Source organism: Plectropomus leopardus, chromosome 2 (genome assembly GCF_026936395.1).
Source record: "Plectropomus leopardus strain MGB_pleo_1.0 chromosome 2, ASM2693639v1, whole genome shotgun sequence".
NCBI lineage: Eukaryota > Metazoa > Chordata > Actinopteri > Perciformes > Serranidae > Plectropomus > Plectropomus leopardus.
The window spans coordinates 8,370,524-8,393,352 of record NC_142177.1 but is presented as its reverse complement, the minus strand read 5'-3'; the positions used below and the strand labels follow the sequence as shown (position 1 = coordinate 8,393,352).

Here is a 22,829-nt window from a genome sequence, read left to right as displayed (position 1 = left end):
TCATTCAACAGGTTCTCATCCAAAGTAGTCACATCTTACTTGCAGTGGACATCCGCTTCTACATATTATGCTCTAGGTATCCTCCACCATCTGCTATTGACATTCTGGTATTCCGCTACCAATGCCGGGATGTCAATAAAAGCACATGGTGGGATTGCACTGCCAACACGATGCTGGCACAGATGATTAGGTTCACGCAAAAGAGGCACAAGGTAAGGTGTAGAAAAATAAACCCATCACATTCAGGCAGGAAGCAAACACCCGACTCCCACTTAAATGTCCGGGGTTTGTTGGATCCATCCACTGCCCCTCTCGCCCATCCCTATAAGGACCTTCGTGCTCCTTATATTGCATCATTACCGTGAGCGTTTCAACTTGACCCAGTTCGGCGGAATATGGACCCGACACTTTCCATCTAGCCGTGTTCTCAAACAGATGCTTCCCGTCCACATATCATGCTTCTGTGGTAGGTGCCATCTGGCAGAGTATAATAACACTGCGAACAGTCCTGTCAGGCCACGTTGTCAGCTGACACTGACCAGCTGCACATCATGCAGATGTGAAAGCAGCAGTGCTTGACGACTTCAGAATGAGAATGGGCTAGTTCATTCCTTATATTCCTTTAGTCCTTAATGGTCCACCAATCAAAAGAATCAAAACGGTGTCAAAACGAGCATCACTTTGTTCGTCAAAGAGACAGCAGTTGAATATTTTCTTATTTTTCTTTGCCATGTTGCTGGGTATGCTTGTTTTAGTTACCTTGTTGGCAAAAAGTAAAAGTGACCCCCAGCTTTCCTGTGGAGTTTTCACTCTTTCACATTTTTTCAAAATCTGGGCTCTGTCACAGTCAAGTGACATATTTCGCTTAAGATTTGGAGCACAAAACAGGCAGTTAACAAGGGGGATGCATTTTTCATGTAAACACCCCCCTCCCAAAAAATAAAACTGCTTACTGCTTACTCCATAATCCCACACTCTGGACCTTAAATTACCTCAATGAGCTGTATGTCAATGTCACTGCTGCTACTGAAGCTGCTGGCTGTGTTGGTGAGCAGGCAAATACCTTCCAGTTGTTTCAAGAACACCTGTATGCAACTGTCTCTCTCACTTACATCTCTCTCCAGGTCTCACAATGAAAACTTTTGCATACATCTAACAAAAGATGGGGTATACATTCAGAAATGCAATCAGCTGTTCACAGCCATTGTTTCCCAGGAGCACATGGCAGCCAGAGGGTATGTTATAGCTCCTAAAAGCCCTTTGCATCTCTCAGTGGATCTGCCAGAGCTGTCTCTTATCTTTCAGCGACCGTGGTGTTTCCTCATCAACCCAAGCTGTCCTGCCTGTAATCTGGTCATCGTGAGCGATTCTTGGTGGCTCCAAGTGTGTCATGATAATTGTACACACTCTGGTGACAAGAGGGCTCGAAATAACATGCCGCAGCTTTACCACATATGCGTGTGTGTGTGTGTGTTTGAAAGAAGTGTGAGGCGCCAGTTTGTACCGCAATGCCAAGGTCTCTGCTTTCTCTGGTTACTCATCAGCTGCCATCTCTTTAGCACCTCACCATGGATGTCCAGCACATATGCATGTATGATCACATACTTAACACACACAAAGAAGCAGAGAGACAAAGAGACACTGAGAAGGAGACACAGTGCTTCTAATCCTATAGTGTATTATGAGATATCTGTGACGTGCTGTTATTAAGTTATCATTGATATTGGTAAAACCATGATGCTGCTGGAGATGTTGAGTAAATGTACAGTGTATTTGGTAATTTACAGGGAAAATCATATTCTGCCTAAACCACAACATTTAGTGACACTATGAACTTCCATCCACATTCATTTTTATATTCTGGTTTCTTTGCTGCTGAATCTTTTGCTTCATGTTGACGGTAGCAAACGGCATCCAAACTTGAACCTTCTGTTCCCTGCTGAAAATGAAGTGTTTCAAAAGCAAACACTCAACTCTTTCTAGGTTTTAAAGGGGATGTCCTCTCCTGAGCAAATAAATGAGGATTCTAATCCTTTATCCAGAGCTGATTCATGACAGTTTAACTAAACAAATAATGGAAAGTGAGCAAGGCCAGAGGCCAGATGTAATTCTTCTTTTGCCACAGCAGTGGTGAAAGTAATTATTCACTACCACTATGATTACTTTCTCTTACATCAGTGTTTAAGTTTTTTTTTTTTTTTTTTTTTTTAACTTTTTGTAGGAGTTGTAAGCAACATTCACAGCATATCTATAATAATTCAGAGTCTGGGGCAGAATTGTCTGCACAATGCTCTCAACATGGAGATGGCTGAACTGGCAGCTAGCAACAGTGCTAACTTAATAAAGAGTGCTAACAAAGGTAAAAGTGTTGACAGAGCTAACACTGTTAACATGGAGGGAAACCAGAGGGCGGGTGCTACGCTTCTGCGACAGGTCTGGACGGCGTTTTCAGAGACAAGGAAACATTTGATTGAGTAATTTGGTAAAAAGCTCACTGTTGGTGTCAACTATGGTGCACTGAGGTTATTTCCTTGATTGCGCCACTGGGGTACCTCGGTGTGGATATGTCAGTCCAGTAGTGCACTGAAATGTTGGTGCCAAAAAGAGTGTTGATAATCTATCACTTGATTTGGTGAAGGACCCTTGATGAACTTCTACTTATGCTTGATTTCCTACCAGCTGTTGTGATCACAAATTGTTTTATTCCAACCATAGCATTATTGCCATTGGGGCAGAATCAAGTTTAATGAATGTCACCAGCTCTGTAATAAACAACAGTTAATAGGCAGCCAATACTAAAGACCATGTCTTTACTCTGGTGACTCTTTATAGTAATCTGAATGCAGCAGGTATCGGTTCCATCTGCAGTCTACAACTATGCACAGCAGATCCACTCGTTCCATATTCTGCAACCAGCACAAAGTGTTGCAGAGTAACCACAGAAAACTCTGTGGTCATATGCATATTACATGTGTCATTATAATTCATCATCCTACAGTTTCTACTGTATTGTAAATCAGGTGGCATGTTAGATCATCGATCAATTAAAACTTTTTCCTTGCTAATAACTCCCTCAGGACTGTTCATTCCAGCTATCCATTAGTGTCTCCTTGAAAACAGGTAACTGAAGAAACAACTGCACGTGTCACCTTTTCTTATGTGTGTGGCCAAAGTTTGGCTCAGAGTTCCACATTTTAATTACAATAGAGGTAGACATGTGGCTGTGATGAGTAACATGATTGTGGATTGTTACCAAGTTTGCATTGTAATATAAAGATTGAGCAGCAACTGTGTACTTCTCAGACTGTCCGCAATAGTTTTTGTATGTAAAACAGCCAAATATTATTCAATGAAACGTGAAAAATATTACTGTACCAGTGCAACACAAAAACACAGGAAAAGTCAGGGAATTACCAAAATAATAATAATTCGTCCTCTGGGGGCAATTAATGGCTGTACAAGAATTTCATGTCAATAAATTCAATAGTTGCTGAGCCATTTCAGTCTGGATCAATGGAGGGAGTCAAGTGACATTATAACAGAGAAACACAGTCTGCAGAGGGAGGAGATGGGGAAGCATGGGTCAAGAAAATTTTGAAAAATGTTTTGAGTTCCCTAACCATAAATAACAAAGTATTAGCCTTTATGTTTGACTAATTTAATTAAGCAGACTAACCATTTTAACCTAAACCACAATCCTTCCCAGCACAACAATCCCCAGGGCAAGGCCCATTTGGCCTGTGCAAACCATGGTATTCCCTTAACCCTAGCCTATCTTTTTGTGCCAAAACTCCACCTTAACCAAAGCATTGTCGGCTTCTTAATTCCAAAGCCACAGGGGTGCTTCCGATATGTTAATCTGTTCAATACTATAGTTTATGACCCTATACTTGCAAAAGCGATGACATTTGAATCGTCCACAAATGTTAGCATGCTAACATGCTTAAAAAAGATGATGACAATGGTAAACATGCATTAGCATTGTCATAGTTAGCTTTTGGCATGCTAACATTGTCATTTTGCCGAAAGCTCTGCTGGACCTATAAGTACAGACAAATATTAATGTCAACATTTGATAGTGTTATTACAGTATCTGGGTTTATGTCCATCACTACAGAATAGAATCTCTTACATTTACACCTCTACTATAAAACCCCTTAAATGCTTTAAGTGACTGAAATGGTTAAAACAACTGAATTTCTTCTTGATTAAAGTGAAGCTCTCAGCGAGCTCCCATTCATTTAATTTCTCAGTCGCCAGTACATTCCTAGATTATTTGATTTGATTTCAAAAGCCACACACACACACACACACACACACACACACACACACACACACACACACACACACATACACACACACAAACACACACGTGTGCGCAATCTGTCTGCAATATTGTGTTTAGCTGTTAGTGCGTCTGTGTGTGGGTTGGATCGTGCGTGGTGCACTGTAAGTAACTGCCATTCTTGTGCGGTCAGTGGGGTAATTACTGAGTGTGTGCCACCGTTGGGTAAGATGCCAATTTACAAGCTAAAAAAAATAATCATAAACACACACACACACACACACACACACACACACACACACACACACACACACACACACACACACACAGCAGCAGCAGCAGCAGCAGTCCCGGAGCAGTGTGCAGGTGCAGCAAAACGAGTCCGAGCTGGGCAAGGGGAGGAAGAGGAGGAGGAGGGTGATGACGGACAAATTAATGAAAAGTAGCATTCAAATCCCTATTCGGCAGCGGGACACTAAACATGACTCAGCAACCACAGAGATTTGGCAAAGTGATCGCATCCTGGCTCACGGGCTAAAGGTGACAGGCACAGGCAGAGCTGCAGGTGAGGTAAACAAACAGACTGTGGTTTAATGTGACGTACGAACAGCTGAGAGTGACATGTTAGCTGCTCTGAAGCAAAGTCAGTGAATGCTGATTTTCAGAAATGTTTCATGTGAGCAACAGTGACCATCTGTCATATTACTCCAACAGAGGGATGCAACTAACAAAAATGTTCATTAGCAACTGATCTTCTGCATATTTTCATGTTTAATAAATTAAATATTTGATATAGAAAATAACAGAAAGTAGAGAAAATGTCACAGTTTCACAGAGCCTAAGGTGAAATATTCAGTTTGCCTGCTATATCTGACTTACAGTTCAAAAACTCTAAATGTATTCCATTTAAAGAAGAAGGAAATATTCATATTTGAGAAGCAAGAGCAAGTGGATCATTGGCGTGATTAATTGTCAGTAACAGCGCTGAGCAAACATAACAAAATACTGCAACTGCCACAATGTTTAATGTAAACAATCATAATCTTTTTTTAAAGCATAAGGTATGTTTTCAGCTTCAGCCATGCTTGTTTTCTTGGCCAAGTGTAACTCTGGAGGGGATCATGTGTTTGGTTATGTGTACGTGTGTTAGTGCGTGTATCCATCTCTCTACTGGACCAATCAACCGAAATATTGTGTACACATTTATGACTATATGCTGAAAGACCTCTGGGGGTTGTTATTTTACAATTGTTAAAAAAAGAAAGTTATTTTTGACTGTTTTATATTGTCACTGAATGTGACTCTTCACTCCTCTTAATCAGTCGGTAGGGATTGAAGTTTTTCAGAAATTGGCTAACAACAAGCCATACTGTCTGTTGCAGGCCATATTTTGTCCTTCGTCGAACCTTAGCATCTGCAGATTAATTCCAATACTGCACTCAAACGGAGTACACTTTCTACTTTTAATATGCAATCATGAATCTATTAACTGTGTGTTCAAAATGTAATCAACTTTGCTGGTAAGTTATATCTAAGCCACTTAAATTGCAGGATGCATAACTGACAAACATCCTGAGTTGAAGTGGTCAATCTTGAGTAAAGGGGCACTCCACCATTTTTTACATACAAGGATTTGTTTTCTAGTCATAAGGATTGCTACTCATCATGTGACAACAGCTGTATGATGTCTTCATTGTCTGTGGACGAGCTTTATCAGGTCAGAAAATAACCCAGATGATGTCATAGTGATGTCATCCTCTCTACTTTGTTTTGAGACCACAGTTTTATAACTGAAAGGGTTTATTACAAACTGGATGTGAGCCACTTCAAAGACAAGGCAGGCAGAAATTAATGAATGAAAAATGCTTTCAAGTTGCATTATATGACATGTAGGATCTTGTGTTTTTGAAGCTTCACTCATACTCTGCAGTAAAAGTCAGGTTATCTGAGCCTCCGCTACTTCAATTTCATTTTGACCAATCATTATTAAATCTATAGCTTACCCCTTTTTTATTTGTTTCATTTTTTGATTTGTTTTAGCTTCTACGTGCTATTGCTGGCTACAGTGAAACATTGTCACCCTTTAACTATAAGGTTCTGACATTTTTTGTCAAAATTGAGTCATTCATATATTTTCAATTCTGTGATATTATGCTATGTGTTTTTTTTCTTTTCTTTTTAAGTTATATGCACTTTGGAACATTCTGTTTGGAAAACAAAATGGTCGATATCATTTTTGCTATTTGAAATGGAAAAACATTTTTTTTTCTTTAAATTGAAGCTCAGTTTCTAAGAAATGTGTTGTCTCCAAACACAGACAACAAGTCAAAAGTCCTGGTCCGGGTCAGTGTTGAGATATTTGTGCATATTCAAAATCCTGTTAATCCTGTTGATCCTGTTGAATCCAAGTGTTTTGTAATGTTTTAAAGTAGGCTTGAAGTGCCTCACTTCTGACTAGAAACTTGGCATTTTCTTTGGACAAGCATCTCGATCCCAAAGTCTAGCAAACTGTTGGATAGTTGGTTTATGTAATCATGACAACACACAGAGCTGACCGTAGCAGGTGGGATGCCATGTGTTGCAAACTGCGCTTAAAAAACTAAATTCAAACACATATTCCACATGCGCTGTAGCCTAAACATGTCCAAAGAATGCTATTAAAACCCGAATAATACCAGCATATCCCACGTCTTAAAGTCCAAGTGTGTAGGATTTAGTGACATCTAATGGTGAGGTTGTAGACTGCGACCAAGTGAAACTTTTCCCATGTGCCAAATATGTAGGAAAACTATGACAGCAACTGTGAAAATGTGAATGACCCGATCTAGAGCCAGTATTTAGTTTATCCGTTCTGGCCTGATGTAGAAACACAACGGCAAGGAAGAGAACCCGCTCCATCTGTAGATATAAACGGCTCATTCTAAGGTTATGAAAACACAACTATTCTTATATTCTGCTGATTATACACTGATGAAAATACAGTAATGAATATCATATTCCATTTCTGCCAGTATATACCCGTTAAAATCTACACACTGGACCTTTTATCAGAAAGTGGTATTTGGAATAAGTTCCAATTCAGATTATCCAAACGGCTGTTAACAAGACCCGTATCAAATTTGGAGTACTGTCGGAAAAATAGTGGAAAATTAGAGTGCATGTCAGCGTACCCACAGACTCCTTTAGATAAAGAAATACTATACACGTTTTCAATGGCCACACTGTTGCTTATTATATCATATTGCTGTAAAAATACTAGCCAACATAACCAGTTGATCCCTGAGCTGTGCAGCCATGGTGTATGGTTGTCTCTTCACAGTTTAAATGGTTGACATGAGAGAGATAAAGCAGTACAATTAGCAATGATACAGATAGATGTTCATTTGACTAATTGCAATAAACAGTCCTGTAAACTGCTGTGGATCCACAGCAGGCTTGTTGTATGTTTTACGATCCTTTGATCTCTCTCCTAATTGCTCCCCATCCTTTGACCCTGAGTGTACCTGCTGCTGTGTGGAGGTGAAACTGAAGCTTGTGGGTTTGTTGAGGTGTTGAGGACTGAGATACAGTCCACACAGCCCCACACACATTTTCTTCAACAGTGTGAGCAGACTGGCAGCTCAGCAGCCTGCCTGTACATGCCTGCTCCCTGCTGCTGTCACCACGCCTTCAGCCCCAAACAGCACAATTACCCTGCACTCAGTGACAGAGTTCAAGGTAGACAGTGCAGTTTGGCAAGGCTGTAATTTGATTTATTCGGATGGATTGGTCAATGATATCAGTTAGGTCGTCTCCAGCAACAGCCAGATGTAAACACACAAGACTCTAGTGATCTTATTATAAAGCTTGCAAAGGTATTAATGCAGAGAAATGAAGTGTAATAAAAAGATAAATACAAAAGTCAAAATACGGTAACTTTTAGCTCAGAAGCCACAATTTAACCCCCTACTGGAGGACTTTGATAGATACTATTATATGACACAATTCCTTACTCTCAATGTCAGGTATAATTCTTGCCACCGAGCCTCTGTTCTCTCGAAGAGAACAAGAAGGTCGTCGCTAAATGATGAGTTCTGCTTGTAAATTTGCTGAAGCTACGAGGAATGAATGGCAGCAGAAAATGGAGCGGAGCCTGCGGAGGAATGCAGAAACCCACCTAACCACCTCCCACAGGCTGCCGGGAGAGCAGGCACACACATGCGACCCAACCAACCGGCCCCAGGAAGAGGTGGCACTGCACACTTCATCTACAGAGTCACACTGTGTGTTAGAGCCACTGCACTCTGACTGCTATCACCTTCCACAACAAATAAATAATAACATATTCCTACATGGGCTGACATTCGTCTGTGAGTGTTATGACCTTGTTGAACTTTTAATTTTTCCTCATCCTGGGATGTCGTTATATTTTTACTATTACATTCATATTTACACTTGGTGTCTGATTGCAGAATTCAGTGTTAAACTAATAGTGGTCTCATTCTACTTTACCTAGGCATTTTAGGTATTTTTTATTATCACTTTATATTCATGAGGTACTCAGGCACCAATAGTTCGCTGGGATATTTATGTATTTTAATGTTATTATATAATACTCATTTTTAAATGGTTTCTTAAGCCCAAATGCAGCTGAATAGGCCAACCTTACTAATATTAACAGCATCAGCATCCATCTATGTCTCAACCGATAATGACTTTTACTAATGATGATGATAAAATATGAAATTGAGACTATGAAAAAAAAAAAATGTTTTTAAAGATACAGGTCAGAGGTTTAATTCCGCATGGTTCTTTTAAAGGGTCTACAAAGTGAAAATTTGTTTAGTTACACAATTTGTTCTTGCCATTTACAAGGAAATTAGCACATTAAGTTTTACAGGCTGAACTCACAAAACAAACTTAACTCCTTCAGTCCTGGCAGCATCATTTCCAAAATATTTTGATATTGGGTTCATATGAACAAATTAAAAAAGTGTAAGTTTTAATCAGCATTGGGGGGCACAAAAATGAAAGTGGGGCTTTGGGGCAGGAAATTTTGAGCATCAGACACTTCATTTTCTACCTTCTGGTGAATATTTCTGCACTAATTTGTGCCCCTTTGCATCAATTTATGGTGGAAATGTTTAATATGGTCAAAATAAAAGTTCTCTGCTATTTATTTACTGCTATTTATTTATTTATTTATTTATTGAGGGGAAGGACATGCTCTAAGCATTGAGGGGGAGAGATGTCCCCTTCATTCCAATCAAAATGTACGCCTATGGGCTGAGGGTTATCAGGGCAAGAGTATGAATACAGAGGATATTTTATTAAAAATCCCATCTGACACCAGAGGCTACGCGAATTAATGTAACACATCCACCTGCCATTTAATATATTCGTTTCACACATAAAACTTATTTTTCACATGAATAAAGAAATGAAATTTCATCTATTGTGACACATGCACCTTTCCAAAAGGAACATGTGCTTTTTCACTTGTGGGGGACGTTTTTTAGGTCTCTGCGGGGGGATGTAGCGGTGTTGGTGAGTTATTAAGTCTAGGCCAGAGAGGGAGAGGGAGAGCGTGCGCTCGTGTGTGTGTGTGTGTGATGGTTAACAATTAACCTGAGCTGCCGCTGAGCTGCAGGGGAAAAGGGCAGAAGAAGAGTGGACATGTGAAGACGAGGAGGAGCAGGAGGAGGTCAGGTGAATGATAACAGCGGAGGAGAAAACGAGTCAGAGATGCTGTCTAAATCAAGAGTAGAAAAGTTCAACTTACAGCCAGTTACTCGCGTTGGCCGAGAGGAGCGCGCAGCAGAGCATCAGGACGCACCGCAAAACATATTCCTCGGTCATCTCGAGAGGGAGGTTGAGGAGGGTTGGTGAGAGCTGAAATAATCCCAAGGTGGACAGGGGGTCGGCGGTGAAAACAGAGGAAGGTGCAGGGTCCGCAGCTATCTGTTAATCCATCGCGCCGCATCCAGTGGCTCATCCACCGGGGAGGCGCGCAGCTTCACGGTCCGTCCGCGCAGTTCTCCCGTCCCTCCCTCTGCCACTCCGCACTCAGAAGGGACGGGGAGAGGGGAAAGAGAGGGATGCTAAAAATACGATCAAAACTCTGGAGCCGCTCGGGCTGAATCGGACCCTTCTTCTTCTTAATCGACTTGTTTGCTTTCTCTCTCAGCTGCGCGTTAACGCCAACCGGGACAGCGTGTGGATAAGCAGTCAATAAAAGCCAAAATGCACGAACAGCTCTGGTAGATCTTCCTCCTTTCCTAAAGCTTATCATCCGATGCCGGGTCCCGCTCTTGGACACGCGGGGCTCTCCTGTCAGCGCGCCGCGGTCTCTACAAGTCTCCCCCGACACATGCACACTGCACTCTGAGCGTAAATACGCACGGCCCCTCTGCACACACCACCGTCTCTCGGTGCGTCTGGCAGAGCAGAGAGTGTGTGCTGACTTTAGTTGAGGGGCGGTGCGAGGATATAGAGGTATGGCAGCGAGATGGGAGTTTTTTGGGGATGAAGGAGGCGGGTTTAGTGCGCTGCTAAGGTACTGTGTGTGTGTGCGTACGGGGACAATGTGTGTTTTAGAGGTCTCCTGGGAGGATGCAATAGCAAAGCCATTCACTAATGCCCTCCCCAGTCACCCCCCACTCCTCTCCAACACACACATAAACAGTCTTCCACTCACACACACACACACACACACACACACACACACACACTCCTACAAACCGCACACACACTTCTTGGCAGCACCTCACTTTCCCTGTCACACTCTCAACCAAATATTCTGCGGTCAGCGGGCTATTTAAAGCTTGGCTGCAAAATGTCTACATTTGAAACCAGCAAATCCCCAATAATATGACAAATGTCAGCTCCACACTATTGATTGATGAAAACGTTGTAGGAGGATAATAAGGTAAGGCAGCCCCACTGGCCTCATGGAGTCTAATACCACTGAGCTCTCTATATGACTCACCTGATCCTGGCGGAGAGGAAGAGGAGCAAGTAGAGGACTGCAAACTGATATTTTATTTACATAACAAAAAATACAGGCGGGAAAAAAACATATGTAGCTTACTTGTTGCACAGGAATCAATGCTGCCTCGGTTCATCACTGCTGATGACTTTTTTTTTTTTAGAGCCACAGGACTTTATTTTTAACACCAGTGAGAATCCCAAAGTTTCCAGATATACCAAAAATGTCAGACTGAATTATGAGTTAAGGTATATAAAAAGATGCACAAATATGTGCTTCTGTTTAACATGTTGCAGCCATGTGAAATATGGCTTTAGTTTGAATGTTCATTCAGTAAATGCAACAGAATGATGAAGATGAGAGATGAAGTATACTCTTTTAACTTGTGTGTTTTGTAACTTTAATCAGGGGACTTATGACGGGAAAAATCAGAATCTGAGAGGTTCATTTAAGACGAGACAGAATTTTAAGATATAGTAAATTTTTGTGCCCAAGATGCTCAACATTCACAGTGAAAAAAATAGAGAAACTATATTTAAGATAAGACAAGGTCAAACTGAATTGATCCTAAGAGGAATATTTAGTATTGCAACAACACAAAAAGACCAGAGTGGAAAACAGGAAGAAGATGCCAATCAGTTAAAAAAAAAAAAAAAGAATTCACTAAAAAATAAGAAAAGACAGCTATATTTTACCTTAAACCAGTGTGCATATATATGTTTTAAGTGCAGACAAATATATGTATTGTGTGTACATATACATATACAGTACATGTCTTTTATCTCTATGAATCTATATATTATATCATGCATTAGTATAGCAATAATATACAGTAATTATATAGCATGACATGTAATACTGTATCATATAATATAGATTACAAAATGTAATAGAATAACAAAATATTAGGTATGTATACAGCATTCACTAATCAGTGTGATGACATTAAAAATCAGCTGTCTTGATAACTGATGGATGGAATGGTAATTGGACTCTCAACCATTAATGCGCACACACACACACACACACACACACACACACACACACACAGGTTAGGAGCAATTTGAGTTTCAGTATCGTGCAAATTCAGACTGGAGGGTTGAGGATCGTATCCCACTGATCTTCCAATTAGTAGACAACCCACCCTTCCTCCTGAGCCACAGCCACCAGTTATAGACATTATTATAAATGTGTAATAAAGCTTACAAATAAATAAATAAGGTGCAATTAAATGTCATGAAAGAAGAGGAAAAAAGCAAAGCAGAGCAGAACAAAACAAAACCAACCTGTCAACTGCTGTTAATCCTACTCAGCTGGTGGTGAATGAGTCGTATCTAATCATGTTTTGTTCAAATCTGCAGAACTTTATATTAAATTCTTGTGAATACTAGATGAGAGAAGTTAACCACTTATACCAACTATGGGCTGAATTTTGGAGAAAATGTATAAAATAATACAGAAGATGTCATACAAGAGTAAATTTCCAATGTTAGAGCCACTAACGCATAAAATAAAACAGGAACGTTGGATGTAAAGTAATTAAAGACAAACAACATGTATGTTAACATGCGACATCAGAGCTGTTTCAGTCCCAACGTGCAGATGTGGAAAGACGAAGAAAAAACAGACAGGAGACTTCAGTAGCAGCCGCTCTTCACACACGGCTTGTGTGTGTGTGTGTGTGTGTGTGTGTGTGTGTGTGTGTGTGTGTGCGCGTGTGTGTGTGTGTGTGTGTATGTGTGTGTGTTCTTGTGTGGGTGGTGGTGGTGGTGGTGGTTGAGGTTTGGGGTTGTGTGTGTGTGTGTCGTCTAATCTCATTTCACTTATTGGGTTTTAGGGAGCTAAGAATACACCCTGCTGGGACGAGACGCTGCAGCCGCGCCACCAGCTGTGTGCAGTGTGGCTCCTGGCTGCCAGACACACACACACACACACATGCACACACTGCAGCATTGAGTAAGACAAGTCATCTGTCTGATTCTGGATACTTAAAGATAAGATAAATGTGTATTTTTCCCTGTGGGGAGATTTCACTGCAGCAGCCAAACTAAATGAATTCAGCGATGGAAAAAAAGTTGAATATGAGCCCAAAAACAGAGTATCAGCTAAACACTGAAAACAGCATCTGACAAGGGGCTCTAAAGTTTTCTCCTCATCTGAGCAGAAAGTCTGCAGGTTCTTCAGAAAATGCTGCAGAGCCGAAGCTTCTGGACAGCAGAGTGGAGCTGGTGTGGGAACCTGCTGACCTACATTCTGGGCCGACAGTTTCTTCCAAACTTCTGCTCCCGCTGAACCCATTTCAGCTTCACAATGAGACAGATGGCACCTGCACCGAGCTGAGGGGAGAGTGTAAAGCTCACTGCGCATTACAGAGAGAGCCTGAAAGCTGCCGCCGCCCAGTCTGCTGCTCTGAAGGCTTCAGCGTCCAGAGGTGAAACCAAGTGAAGTGGACAACATCCCTGAGTGCATCCAGAGAGTTTCCCCAGAGGTCACCTTCATCAGCTCTGCTGCTGATTGGCCAACAGAGGGGGGAAGTGAGCAAAGGAGCTTGTAGATGATCAGCAGGAAATCAACAAATGCTCCTAAATGTAGCTTTCCTTGTTATCACAGCCCCATCTTACACAGCTAAGGTTGTCTAGGTTGTTTGTGAGTAGGAAGTGTAGGAAAATTAAGCATAGGTTAAAGGTTTATTCCCAAAAAGTTCGTCAGATTTTATCAATATAAATACTTACATAAATACTTTTTTTAAAGGTAATTTAATGTCATAAGGCATCTACATTCAAGCTTCCCTAGCAAAGAAAAAAACCCAAAACAGAATAAAAACTCAATTAAAGTAAACTCCTACAGTAAATTGAGTTGCAACGGAGACACTTATGAAAGCTGCAATGTCGAAACCAAACTAAATGGGTTGTTAATGGATACAACATGTGCACAACATGAAACGGCAGCAGCCAAACCAAAGTGAAATGAAGTGCAACAGAGAGAGTGTGCCCACTGTGTAAAACGTTCTCAAATCATACGGTTGCTTGTATGGCAGTTCAGCTCACACTTGATTAGTGGAAGAAGTATTCAGAGCTTCTACTCCAGTAAAAGTAGCTGGACCACACAATCAAAGGTCCTGCATGCAATGAGTTGTCGTGTTACATGATTATATAATATATTATGCAATTGTATTATGATCACTTCTTGCATTTCAAGCTGTGGTTGGTAGCTTTTAGAAGCAATTTCTTGACATATTTGCTGAAACTGTCACTACGTGTTTCTTCATAGTGCTTCTAATGGCATTGCTATACATGAATGAAAACCAATCAGAGCTGAGGAGTCTCTAATGTAGCTGTCAATTATGTAACTGCTCGTAAACTAGGGTCAAACTGTCAAACTAGGCAGCGCTGATCAAATATGAATTTTGATTCTGTTAGTGCATTGCCTTTTTTTCACCTCAAATGTTTTCTGGAAAATATTTATTTCAGTGTACTGTTTAGCTGTAAAATGAGAAAGTTTGCTGCAGCCAGTGGGCGGTCTTTCTCATCTTACAGGTAAACAGTACACTAAAATATGTTTCCGAAAACATCTGAGGCAAGAAATAGGCAATGCAGCAACAGAATCAAAATTCATATTTGATCAGCACTGCCTAGTTTGACAGTTTGACCCTAGTTCATGAATAGTGATTCACATTATTGGCAGCCATAACTGGGAGTTGTTTTTATAGAAACTTGAATCGTCTTTGTATTAAAAGAAGAGCAGATATGCTACGTGACATGGATTGATACATTTGTGACACAAGTGACACATTTAATTTTCATTTGAATGAGATAAGACCGGTAATGTGACACTTTAATTCCAGCTGTATCTTTTATTTTATTCTATTTATTTTTAATTTTATTTTTTTGTGTCTGTACCTGAGATGAATTCCACTGACTGGTCAGGTACACCATGATAATACCAACACAGATGATCAACAAAACATTACATTTAATGAGAGATTGTATGAAAATTACTGGGGGCTGAACTTTTCAGAACAACAGGACCCTTATAAACTATTTTAAATTATTTAATTTCAATTAATTGTCGATTAATTACGTTATCAACACGTTTACAAAAATTTCCAGCCACTTTCTGACGAGCGCTTAACAGTACTCTGCCATAAGCTCTTGTCCTACAAATAAGGACATTTTTAGGTGCAACTTGATACTTGCTGCTTCTTTGTTCTTATTATTTTCATATAAAACATTTTATTGCTGAAATTAATATATCAATTGGTAAAAGAAAGAAAAAACTTAAGATACGAGTTTTTCTCTTTTTAGTGAAGAACTTTCTAATGTAGAGAATGTTCTGAGCAGTCACAAAGCTGTCAGCAGACATGTAGAGTTACTGACTGAGTCCTCAGTGTTCAGCGGTGAACTGAACTCCTGCTGTGTCCTGAAGTATCCTCTGCTGCTCACAATCACCATCAAATCTAATTTGCACAAAACACACAAGCATGCGATCACTTGCGCCAACACTCAGCAGATTCAACCCACTGCTTCCCCTTCAACACTGAGTGTGTGTGTGTGTGTGTGTGTGTGTGTGTGTGTGTGTGTGTGTGTGTGTGTTGTAACTAACTCCCATTCAGTTTGTTGAGGTGAGATCGCTGCAAACATGTGCCAATGCTGAGGGAGACACAAGCTCACACACTCCTAAGTCTCTCTCTGTCTCTCTCTCTCTCTCTCTCTCTCTCTCACACACACACACACACACACACACACACACACACACACACACACACACACAGATCGTTGCCTGTGAAAGAAACCATTATCCCCCACGGAGCCCCAGACATCTGGGCTCACTACACACAGCATGCAGGCAGCCCACACACACACACACACACACACATCCGCGCACGACTGTGTGTGACAGATCAAGACTGTGTGCGAGAAAGACGGACAGGCTTGGACAGTGTGTGTTCTTGCTGGACACATGAAACACAGCAAAGGAGGGGGGGAGGATCATGAGAGAAAAGGTCTGAGTCAGGACAGGTTCCCCATAACGAACCCCCCACCCTTCTCATTCCCATAGCAACGGGAGCTGGCACACACGCCCGACAAAAAGGCATTCTGGGAAAGCACAGGTTTTATATTGCCCCTGGCTTTACACTCCTGTGCCATCTCCCCGGTAACACTAATGCTGCTCGACCCACTAACATTTACTCTCAGGCGACACACACGGTGGTATACAAATGAACTGTCACACAAACACACACACACGTGCACACACACACACACACACACACACACACACACACACAGCGTGTGACCCCTGGATGAGTTATGACAGTTCTGACAAGTCTCTTCCTCTCTCCCACTGTTTCCCACTGTTTCTTAATATCGCTCTCTCTCTTTCTCTCAAGATAAGCCTTTTACATATTGCTGTAGGAAAGGGGAAGAGATGTTTGAAGAAGAGGAAGAGGAGGAAAAAGGTCAGCAGGTGTCGTGACAATGGTGATAAATGATGTAATGATGGTTGACAAGCTAAAAAGAAAGTGAAAGTCACTGTTAACCCTTTGAAACCTGGATCGTCATCAGTTTTCTTGTGCCTATCCCAACATAAAAACCTCTGAAACATTGAGCAAATTGGTTTGATTTCTTACAAAAAAGGGGGGAAAAGGTAATAAACAACTTTGCATGAAATGTCTTGCAAATTGCAAATTGCAAAAAAAAAAAAAAAGGGGGAAAGGTGACAAGAAAATAACATTAAAAATTAGCCAAAAAAGAATAACTAAGGATAACTAAGGATTAATAACTAAGGAAAAATACCAAAAACTTTTTAAGACTATTTAGAGATAGTATAATTATCAGGTTTATATATATAATTCTGTATTCTGATTCGTATATATATATATATATATATATATATATATATATATATATATATATTATATATATAGTATATCCCTCTTTATAGACAAATTGGATCAATGCTGTTTAATGTCATTGTAGACCTTGATGCTAACTTTATGCTCTGTTTTCCTCTGCACTTTGACTCTGTCAGCCATTTAGGATAGACATTAAAATATAATATTTCTCCAGACAAGTGACAGTAATGTACCAATGGGTTGATCATTTTAGGTTATTTGTAACCTCAGTTTGACAATCAGACTAAGTTATCGTTTAAATTTAATTAGTTTCAGAGCTAAGCAGAGTCAGGGATTGAGTGACTGATGATGTGCTGATTCTATTTTCTTAATGTGATTTGCTGCTTTATTATATTTTTAAATAATTCCTCAGCTTTAAAAAAACATATTATTACTGTACTTTCACCACTGGAGGGACTAAACAGCCTCAGAGGGACTCTGTTTAGCGTGTGTTTCATTGCTATGCTTACAATATATCTATAATTGCTGCTTTACTGCAGAGACAATACAGGAACATTTCCCATCATACAGATAATCTGATTTAAATTGGACTGAATTTGGTTTTGCTTCTTCTCTGTGTATTTATGAGTTGTATCTAGCCTTTAGTTACTGATTACCCTGGGTTGTTGCGTCCTCTGACCCCCCCTGTGCCCACACCACAACACTAAGGTCAGAGGTCAAATGCCCTTTGGCCTTCCCTCCCTCGCTTTGTTCCCTTTCCTCCTTATCCTTTTTTTTTTTCATTTTATCCTCTTTACTCAATCTTCTGAGAAGAAAGCGTAGAGATTTTCACAAGGTGGATGTGGATATATTATCTGGTAAAAGAAGGAGAGGGATGCAATGAAGTAAAAGAAGATGATGTTGGAGATGTGTGTGTGTGAGTGTTTGTGTGTGTGTTAGGTGTCACGAGGGCTGTCTGGGGTTAGGCCAGTAAATGAACAGCTGAGAGCTGTGATTTAGTCTGTATAAAAGCAGCTCAACTGTCATAACAAAGACACTCTGACAGCAGGCCAACCGGAGACAAAGAGGAGTCACCGGCCCCCAGGAGGCCTCAAAGACCCCTTTGGACACACACACATACACCCATACACCACACACACACACACACACACGCACACTTACACAGACAATGGGGAGTCAACAGCGGGCTCCCAGAGGCCTTGTGAGGGTCCAGGGACCAGACTAAGCTTGGTTGAAAGAACCCCAGAGGTGTCCATTACAAAGCCCGGCAGGCGTCATAGGACCACAGCAGTCACCCATGGGCCCCGTCACTAGCACCCTTAGTCAGCTTCAGAAGGTGATGATTCATCAGCAAATATCTTAACCAAAAACAAATGTTTCCAAATAATGCAGTGTAGATATATTAAGTGTCATGGTGTATGTGGGACCATTATTGACTTTAGCCAATTACTCAACAAGTTTGTAATTTCTGATTAGTTAGGAGTTGACGGACAAGTTAGCATTGCACTCCTATGACGCTGTCAGACTCATGATGGACAGTTTAAAATAAAAAGGTTTAAAATCAATGCAGCAAAATTTCCACCCTCTTTGTTGTCTTTGTCATTGACTATTCAGTCAGAAATTCAGGTGTCCTATGCTCATAGTAGCTATTGTAGCCTGTGAGTCTACAGTGGTGTGGTAAGCTCAATTCTTTCTAACTCTACATCTTCAATTATTTTCACCAACACTGACTTAAGTTACATCACTTGCGGCAATTCTCTGTGTTTTAACATCTTTAGCCGCATTGTTTTGGTTTTGCAGCTCATGACTGTCTGGATTCCGTCTAACCTCTGTCATTATTCTTGCAGAAAAAGCAGTCAGCTGTTTGTTTGTTTTTTGTGAAAAATTCTGATAAACCTATAGTCCAGCACCAAACAGCAGACAGACAGTTAAAGACTAGCTGGAGAACATGGTAGATCATTTAGCAGCCAAAGAAGTTAGTAGTTGGTAAAGGCTGACAATAGCTAAAAGGACAGTGAATGGACTTGACTTACATTTATCAGGTTGGTTGAAACATATCTCTGCTGAGATCTCTGTTGAGATTTTTGTTGGATGTGCAATTAGGCAACTGTTTGCTAAAAGGTCTCTGCAAAAACTTAGTTTTTCACCTGGGCCCAGTGCCTTACATCATGTGTTATGAGCCTGATGTGAATTTTGGCAGCTTGGATTGGGTTGCTTTATTTATTTTTTTAAAATGTTTTTATAAGCTAGCAAAACTATAACCAAAAAAGTGGTTTATTGACCCGATCATTACTGTAACACCAATCTTTAATATACAAGACAGCCCATGCCTAACTTTAACTTCAAACATAGAGATTCTTTTTTGAATGTCATGCAAATGATACACTGAAAAAATATACAACTACATAGTGCTTAAATATATTGACATAGATGGACTTTATTATGTCAGACAACAAAAATATACTCAGATGGGGGTCTGTATTGTGATTCGGAGAGTAGTGCATCAGTAAATACCCAGCCCAAGTAGGCTTACAAGGCAGATCATCAATTTCCATGTACGAAGGTTGAGACCAAATATACAAATTAGAGGAAAACATGACCCATATATACTCTATGCCTTCATACTTGACATGCATTGAATAAACTGATTTCATATTGTTTGCACATATTACTCTGTCTAGTTTGCCTAATTTTCCAAGCTTTAGAAATAAAACTAACCCATACTTAGCCATTTACATTTTTTCCAACTTCTTATTTTCATCAAACCAAATATAATTAAGGATGATTTATTCTACAGTCTTGATGCATGCAGGTTATTCAAAATATGAACATGCACTCAGAACACAGGCTGAGACAGTCACAGAGCTCGCTGAAGCATGTATTGCTGCATCCTACGAAACCACACCCATCAAGGCGCAAAAGCAAGTTTTTAGAGTCCCATGTGCTGACACATTCACCAACAAATCTGGCAGCAATATGTCATTTTTGGTTGTACTAAACCACAATGGTCTATAAAATATTACTTAAATAAATTAGTTTCAGTCTAACTTCAACCACAGAGGGGTCCAATCATAAAGTGCTCATAAGAGGTCAATTTAGAAGGCAGGCAACCTATGCTATTTCAGTTTTCAGGACTTGTTGGATAGGTCAGGTTTCTCTTCCTTCCTTTTAGGCAACCAAACTGTGTCTGATTTTGTTCCACTGTATTTTATTATAATCATTGTTCTGTTGGAGTAAATCATTGCCTGTCTCATATTTAGAAGGCATAAGAAAACAAAAAAGACTGAAGAATTTGTTATGCATCCTGTTGATGTACAGCATTAAATCCTGTGAAGTTTTTCTCCTCTCTTTCTCGTCTGTTGTTCTGTCTGTCAGTCAGTGTCCTGCAGGCCTGTCCAGCAGCAGTAAAAGGATGAGTGTGGCCCCTCCATCCTATTAGGCTCAGATTAATCAGCCTTTTCTTCAGAGTCAAGGAGCGTGATGAGGAGAGGCATTGAGCCCTCTGTAACCCCCTTCCCACCTCCCCCCTCTCCTCCACCCTGCTACCCATCCACCTGCTGTGGCTTTGTCTGTGGCTTTGGGAGAGCTTTGGCTTTCAGCAAAAAGCCAGCACTGACCACACACTTCAACCGAAGTGCACACACTGAAGCTGGCATAAAGGCTGGAAAAATCAGCTGCCACAGAGTGCTCCTCTTGTCCGGGTGGAAATGCCACCGGAACAAGGTTTTGACCATGAAGGGACACTTAAACTCCCCTCTGAAAGTCATACTAGTGAAATTTTCGAAGTTATGATTGCAGACAGGGCGAGGCAAGTTTCCCTGCAGGTTTTATAGACTTTGGAGCAAAATTCTCCCACACCACAGTGGAATGATGTCTCTGCTCAGACATGTGATACAAAAATAATCAAAACACAGTCCAGCGTAGTCGGGTGGAATCTGATGAAATCATAATTAGACCTTGAAAATGACTTTGTCTCTATGAGATTAACAAGCATGAAGGAGGTCTGGAGACAATCTCGTCAGAAAATGTGATATAACGAGAACTTTAGCCTTTTTACTGGCTCTAAGTAATGAAACAGTACTCTCCAACACGCCCTTTTAGCTTTCCAACAGTACCTACACTACAACACTAACCTGTATTTACAGTTTAACAAAATAAAGACTCCAATCTTTTCCATTTCATTTTGATAATATTCCATCAAAAAGATCTCTCTTGATGTATCAGTCTATTATCTCTTTGATAAGACTAAGAACCAGATGATCAAGCAATCCATCCACAAGTTCTGAAAATACTGAACTAAAAGGCAAAAATGTCAACCTCATGGTGGTGAAAGAAAAAATCAGAGAATCACCAAAGTGATTAGGAGTTACAATCTTAGCACTATGCATATTTGTACAAAATTTCTGTAATAATCAATCATGATTTCATGACATTTTGACCATTCATTGGCTCAAGAAGAAAAGTCAAAGGATCACTACAGTGATTATGATTTATCCCCTTGGGACCATGAATATCTGATGAAAATGTACTAATCTATCTTGATGTTGAGAAATTCATTGGATAGGTGAAACTTTTGACCCACTGATAGCTCAAGGAAAAGTCAGAGGATCCCCAAATTGAGTGGGAGTTGGAGGGGGCCATGAATATAAAAAAATTAATATATAAAATTCTGTACTAATCCATACTTGATGCTGAGAAAATCCACTGGATAGGTGAAAACGTTGCCCTGTTGTTGGCACGAGAGGAAAATGGAGAAGGATCACCAAAGTGAAAGGAAATTATCCTCTTGGGACCATTAATATCATTGCCTAATTTTACCACAAATTTATCAAGTAGATGTTGAGCAATTTCCCTAAAAGTAAAAATAAAATATATATTAAAAAATGAGAGAATCACCAAAGTCAGTGTGATTCTTTCTCTGGGGACCATGAATGTCACTACTAAATGTCATGGAAATCCATACAATAGTTGTTGGCACAGTCTGGACCAAAGTGGCATAACAACTAACTGGCCAAGTTATTGAAATGACCATTCCTGGAGCCATGTCACGTCAAGAGAGATCGCCATTCTTCCTGCCTTCTTTAGAGCCTCCCTCTGAGCGAAACATCTCTTCTCTGTGAGTGCCTCTGGTGTTTTTCGTTTAGATGGTACATCAATTCCCCGATGTCCTCATTAATCTCGCTCCCTGCTTCTACTGGATTCGTCTGCTCCGCTCCCTGCCAGCCTGACGCCAACTCTGCTTCCTCCTCAACCATGAGCCCTACCTGCCCCTCTCTGGAGTCCCCGCTTTTCCCACAAGCTCCCCGCTGTAAGTCTTCCTGCAACTTACCTGATACATTCACCTGCCAGTCCGATCCACGTTCACCATTTCCCCACCCGAACTGTGAACTACCACCTGCGAATGTGAGCTCACCCCAGTCCCTTTACAAACTCTGCTTGACCCTTGAGCTCTGCTCCACCACAGAACTGATAACTGTCCCTGCTTACCTGCAGCCTGATTATACTCATCTTTGCTCCATTCAACCTGCCAAAAGATTAAATAAAGGTCATTACCAACTACTCACCTGCTCTGTTGTACTGCAATTGGGTCCTACCACACCTCTTTACACTTTTTTGCCTGGCCACTTAAGCCCTTTTCACAGATGCACTGCAAAGGTAAAATTATCTAGACATTTCCTGGATGAGCTGTATGTGAGAATGCAAATTTCCAAAGCAGTCTGACA

General features: G+C 40.6%; 1 protein-coding gene across 3 annotated transcripts in view; it reads right to left on the bottom strand.

Moving 5' to 3' along the window:
• The window catches only part of wnt4 (wingless-type MMTV integration site family, member 4), a 160,222-nt gene that overhangs the window by 17,879 nt on the left and 119,514 nt on the right, over positions 1 to 22,829 (bottom strand). The window contains exon 1 of one of the 3 annotated variants that reach the window (XM_042494997.2): positions 10,047 to 10,727. The exons of the other annotated variants lie outside the window; for them this stretch is intronic. Within the exon in view, the coding sequence (XP_042350931.2) occupies positions 10,047 to 10,123 (77 nt within the window). The 5' untranslated portion in view covers positions 10,124 to 10,727. Of the gene's footprint in view, positions 1 to 10,046; positions 10,728 to 22,829 lie in introns of those variants that run through there. 3 annotated transcript variants of the gene reach the window in all.